The 6,509-nt window shown below is 42.7% G+C and overlaps 1 protein-coding gene across 1 annotated transcript; it reads left to right on the forward strand.

Moving 5' to 3' along the window:
• Positions 1–210: 210 nt before the first annotated feature.
• Positions 211–3,004, forward strand: LOC119573100 (solute carrier family 28 member 3-like; the record flags this gene model as incomplete). The annotated part of the gene is given in 3 exon segments (XM_037920135.1): positions 211–369; positions 749–929; positions 1,211–3,004. Coding segments are annotated over 3 exon segments (414 nt in total), but the record flags the coding sequence as incomplete, so codon positions are not given.
• Between the last annotated feature and the right edge of the window lie 3,505 nt (positions 3,005–6,509).

The raw sequence follows: 6,509 nt of genomic DNA on the forward strand, positions 1-6,509 counted from the left end.
TCAGACTTAGCCATATGATTTTTCGTTTTTATTTTTTTCCTTAGCGATGAATATCAAATAAAAAGGTGAAAGAACGGGAAAGAGACCTATGGTTGAATGGGATACCTGTCCCGGGCTTGTCTCAGACCAAATTTAATTGAGCTTCAACTACGAGCCGACGGCAAGGACTAATACCACAGCACTAACCTATTTGTTTCTTTGGTGACACAGTCCCTGTTCGGGTGGATCTTCATGCCCCTAGCATGGGTGATGGGCGTGGATTGGGCGGAGTGCGAGAAAGTGGGCGAGCTGATCGGCATCAAGTCCATCGCGAACGAGTTCCTAGCGTACCAGAGGCTCTCCGAAATGAAGAAGAACGGCGATCTGTCGGTAAGGCGGCGACTAGGCTGGCGAGCTCGGTATACATTAAGGAAATTGTTGAAAGGTGGTGAATGATTTCACAAGGCAGGATGTGTAATTGGTATTTCCAAGGGTAATGTGTGTTTCAATGCAGTGTATATATTGTTTGTTGTATGAATGAGAATGAAGAATTTCACGAGACGTGATGACTTTAATTGATTCATTGGCGAAGACAGTATTCCTGAAACGGCAGTTGGTCTTGATCTGTGGAAGAATTCATTTTCGTACATACATTTCGTAAGAAAAACTTTCACAGGTTTGTGAATCTTTACAATCCATGTGTTGTCACACTCCCCATTCCGTTCCTTTCATATCGTTGGACTCACAAACGCCTGAATTTATTTCTCAGAGACGCGCTGAGATCATTGCCACGTACGCCCTGTGCGGCTTCAGCAACCTCAGCTCCATCGGCATTAACCTGGGCGGCTTCAGCGCCATGGCCCCCGGCAGGAAGGCCGACCTGGCCAAGGTCGTCGTGAGGGCCATGATTGCCGGAAGCGCGGCCTGCTTCCTCACTGCCTGCGTGGCCGGTATGTTCTTTGCATGGGCTGCGAAGGCTGGGACCTCGCGTTGGCTGTGTACTTAAGTTTTCCTCTCATAAATATAATCGCCGCCAATGACCTCTGTTGACGCGGCGGATGATTTTAATCAATCACCAATGTAGCATTTTGTGTCTTGTCGCGTGTATAAGATACAGACAGTTATAGTTCTTCGTGTATAAGATACAGACAGTTATAGCTCTTCGTCCATGTGAATGTTTAAGCAGAATTTTATATAAACAATTAGCGAACTAAGACTCTTCTCTCCCCAGGCACTCTGCTGAGCGACGGTGCGCACGGCGGCGCTGCGACGGCCATCAACGGAACTCAAGCGGCGTTCACGTAATTCGACCGTTGTTGGGTCTGCTTTAACGTGGAAAAGTTGGCGTTTTGTAGTATGCATCGTAGCTGTGTCTTCAGTGCTAGCAATACTTGTACAGAGGATGGTATTTATATGAATATTGTTTGTGGTGCTAAAAATGATGCCCTAAGGATCTCTGGAAAATCCTTGCAGAATGGTCCGCATTATAAGTTAGGAGTAAACAAAAAACGAGAAAGCTCTTAGGACGTTTTGGACGCTATTTTATGACTGCCAAGTTGCCGACAGAGGGATTTACAAGTCTGCTAGCTCAGTATAAAAGAGAAATGAGTATGTGAGTTTTCATTTGGGTTTTAAAACAGTATTGTAATGGTTAGGCACATAGAATATTTTCTAATCTGATTTTCAAATATAGCCTGTCAACATGTGGAATGCACTATACAGATGCAGATGTTTTCTGCCTTGTTAAGTTTGGAAAAAGTTTGTACATATGTATATCTTTTCGTAAGAAAAGCATATATGAGTATTTCCTCAAGTGCAGAAATGTTTGCGCTCAATTTTGTACATTCCGATTTTATATATTCCGGTCCATACATTCCATTAGATATAATTTTAAAGTTTATTCTTTTACCTCGAATATTTTTTTTGCATATACTCAAGTATATTTTTAGATCAGTGGCTCCCAGCCAGTAGGGCGCGAAGCCTCGATAGAAAAAAATATTGTAAGCCAGTTTAATAGGCGTTCGTCAGTGTCCATGATAAGAATATACTATTAAACCATGTTTTCAAGGAATATAATATTATGATTAGGTGGATAAGGACTGCTGATTTTTTCTCTTTGCCTAAAAATATGTAATTTAAAGGTTGTGAAACACTATTTTTGATAATACGATATGCTGTGTACAGATATTATATATTATATATTATGTAAAGACTGCTGAATATTTTTTCTCTTCGCCTAAAAATGTGTAATTGAAAGGTTGTGAACAACTATTTTTGATAATACGTCTTGTAAATATTTTGAGACTACGAATCTCATTATGGAATAAATCTTTTATTATACGTGATATGATGTGTACAGATATTACAGATGTATATTCAAGAGAATATATTTATATGTTTTAATTCATATTGCCTTTATTGTGGCCATTCCTTTAGAGGTTGTTATTTCAAGAATGAACTGGATTACTTGCCTGTTTTTTTTTCCAACTTCATTTTTTTCTTATTTTATTATTGTCAGCCTCAAATCCTCAGTTCTTATTTTTCTACATATGTCCTTATGTACATCCCTGTGTGTATTATGTATAGTGTACTTTATAAACGCATGATCAGTAACACGGAATACAATAGGTACCCAGCGTCAACTACATTTTTTTTTTTTTTTTAGAAATTTACATGTACAAGTATACAAGTGTACAAGTATTTAACGGTAAGATATTTTACGAACATTTGTAACTTGTGCATTCTGTTAATAATAGGTATAGTGTGCACTGAATTCTAAAATTGGCCGAAGGAAAAGCGAAGCAAATCTGGATTAAATACACATAGTTTTAAATGTAGGAAAAATCCTAAGAACGACCATGTAAATAGAGACTTGAATTTTAATAGTCCTGGAGTGTGTATATATAACTTCGTTTAAGTTAGCGAAATCCTTCGGGTTTTTTTTCTTCTGACTTTTAGCTGTTGTAAATATTATATTTATAGACTGATTGTTCCTGAATAAATAAAAAATTTGTTCAATGATAAACAACTAGTTTCAGATATTAACCATTATATTATGACGATGAGTGGAAGCCGATTTATATTTTTTGTAACATTTTTGGGATGGTATGAATATTTAACACCCGATGCATGACAAGATGAAATAATGAAAAAGGTAAAAAGAAATTTTGTTTATTATAATAAACGTTCATACGAAGCAAGGGCAATCTTGAGGCGTGAAGAAGTTGTATCATATATCATAGGGCGTTCATTACGAGGTTTTATTGACATTAGGCCACAATGTCCCGTACAAAAACGATAGTTCACAGTCAACACATGATATTCCTCGGTTCGAGGAGGCACCGCTAAGCCCACGTGTTGTTCCTCGCGCCCGTCCAATCATCCTTATAAAAAAAAAAAAACGGTTTTGTCTGGTTTAGCTCTCGGGAAGGTCGCTGATAAGTGTTCCTGTGGGAAGAACAGCTGTAATTACTTTGGTGTTTATGATGTAATATATTATCAAAGTATGTATAAAATGTAGTGTATGCTGTACATAATTATCAAAGGTTTGTTAGGGTTTCACGTACGTACGCACACACGTAAGTACACAAACACGCACCTACAAGCGCGCGCATGCACACACACACACACACACACACACACACGCACGCACGCACGCACGCACGCACGCACGCACACACACACACACACACACACACACACACACACACACACACACACACACACACACACACACACACGCGCGCGCGCGCCCAAACATTACATTACATGTGCGACATTACAAAAAAGTATATATATATTTCGTTTTGAAGTTTCTATTTATGAATAGGCACTGTCTGCTACTGCCATGTAATTTTAGCACAACCGGGTACCGGAAATCCTTCAGAATGAGCCCACAGATAACTCCCAAGCCACTCGTTCAAAAGGGCGATAAAGGGCCTACGCTAGAGGTGCCGAGTGCCAAGCTCAGTGTAGAAATGCGTTCACTGTTGGCCGTTGACGTGGAAAAGAAATTCTGCCACCCCTAGCCCTTTCTCTCGTGCTTTCTTTAGCGTCCCCGTCTCCACCCTCACATGTGAAGTCGATTATATTTCCTCTATAATTTTCACAATCTTAGATATCTCTTCTTTCCCGCTATATCCCTCTGACATTTCCTGCAACATGAACTCGTGAAAAAAAGAATGAAGAAAAATATTTATACCTACATTCTGCCTCTACTATACCCCCCCCCCCCCTGAATACATGGAAACTACATACCGGCCACGCAGGCCGTGAGGAAGCAGGCCGCGCTTCCGGCAATCATGGCCCTCACGACGACCTTGGCCAGGTCGGCCTTCCTGTCGGGGGCCATCGCGCCGAAGCCGCCCAGGTTGATGCCGATGGAGCTGAAGTTGCTGAAGCCGCACAGGGCGTACGTGGCGATGATCTCGGCGCGTTTCTGAAAAAGGGCGTTTCAAAGGAAATTACATGAAATTCCAAGGTACATATACCATATAGCCTATTGAACCCAAAAATGAAATTGACTTTTTCCCAAGAGTATTCTGGCGGCTGTCTAAGGAACTCTTATTTATCATAAATAAAAAGGGGAATTTTAGTTTTACTTCTGGTGAAGATAAAAGTATCAAGTAATTTATACAAGTAATTTAATTTTCACAGCACACTGTCATTGGCTAAATGCGGTATTGTATTTTTTTACCCTAAACAAATTGTTTGAAAAAGTTATGGTAAGTATTTTATCACTGCATTTTCTTTAAAAGTAATTCAATAAGAACAATGTCAAAAAAATAATCGAATAAGAAACAAAGATTTTTTTCCCATTAGATCGGAAATGCTAGCAAGGATTTTTATCAAAACAGAGTGGGGTTACCCATTTAATATACCTTGTAAAAATCTTTAGCCGGACTTCAATGTACAACTAAACCGGTAAATACACTGCATTAGTGGAGATCCCACCTTCGCAAAAGGCATTTTCCTCCTCAAGTGAACTCAAATATAATAAGGTTCCACATGAAGCGGAGACTGTTACCTGACCTTACCACATAGACCTGACCTCACCTTAGCATATGTACCTTGATCTAACATATATACTTGACCTTAATACACAGACCTTGGCCTTAACACATAGACCTTGACCTTAACAAACAGACTGATCTTAACACATAGACCTTTACCTACTACATAGACCTTGACCTTAACTTATAGACCTGACCTTAACACATAGACCTTGACCTTAATACATAGAGCTTGGCCTTAATACACAGACTGACCTTAACACATAGACTTGACCTTAATACATAGACCTTGGCCTAATACACAGACCTGACCTTAACACATAGACCTTGGCCTAATACCAGACCTAAGCCACGTCTCACCGAGAGTCCCCGGCCTCGAGCATCTCCTCAGCCGCGCATACGCCCGAACCATTACGTCGTCTGAGTGCCCCAGCTCGCCACCTTGTCGCACTTCCCACTGCACCCTAAACCACGCCGGGGCATGAAGATCCCCCCGAAAACGACGGGAAAGGAAGGAATCGATTTTTTTTTTTGCCAGTATTGTTTGGGGGGAATTGAGACGTATGTAGTGGGGGGGGGGGACTACAAATATTATTGATTGGTTTTTTCCCCCTCGAGCGAGCACGGGCCCCTCCGGCCCCGGCTAGCACGCGGGGCCCAGTCGAAGACGTGGGCAGAGGGCGATGAAGGGTAGAAGGCGATGGGGTTTGGCGGGATTTTGGCACGAGCGGGTGCGTTGTCACCCCACCAGGCGGGTGCACCCCATTTCGATCCTGCTGCGCGGAGGGGGCGGGTTTCAGGAAAAATCGAAATTTTATCTTTGTGTGGTTGAAAAGGCTAAAAAGGCCTGCGTAAATACGGATATGAGGTACCCCCAAGACTTAATAAATGAATCAGCCCCTCCCCTCGCTCCCCTCCCTCTCCCCCCACACAAGCCCAAACCCTTTTCGACGGTGTCATGGTGGCGTCTCGACTCCTCGTCTCGGGGTAGAAGAGCTTAGGTAGGCGGGGGCGGCGGGGCGTCATGACGGAGGCGGAGATGGGGGGGCGGGGGGGCCCCGAAGGAGGTAGGCGGCCCAGGACAAACCCGGGGGATGGTAGCGAAGCCGCCCCGTCATGACAGCGTGCAGCCCCGACTGGCATGAGCGGGGGTCGGCTGATCAGAGGGGGCTTCGGTCTGTGGGGGTTTTTTGGTTTTAAAACCACAAAATTTGTTAAAAGAATTTTAGCACAGCTGCCTGCAATTGCTTTTAAGTTTTGCCTTTCCGGTGTTGATATTTTTTTCATGATAATAAAAACCTCACAGTATTTGTTCGACCATAAAAACACAAAAGATTTTGCTTATCCTCCAAAAATGGATAAAAAAGCACGCCCCCCCTGCCGGGGGGAAGGTTGGCAGCGCGTTGACACTCTCGGGGCGGTGGTGCCGAGTGACCTGCAGGGACCCAGCCAGCTCAGGGAGCCCCACGCTGGCCAAGTAGTACAGGATTTGAAAAACCCAAAATGAAGAACAGGATC

Source organism: Penaeus monodon, chromosome 5, assembly GCF_015228065.2.
Source record: "Penaeus monodon isolate SGIC_2016 chromosome 5, NSTDA_Pmon_1, whole genome shotgun sequence".
In the NCBI taxonomy this organism is placed as follows: domain Eukaryota; kingdom Metazoa; phylum Arthropoda; class Malacostraca; order Decapoda; family Penaeidae; genus Penaeus; species Penaeus monodon.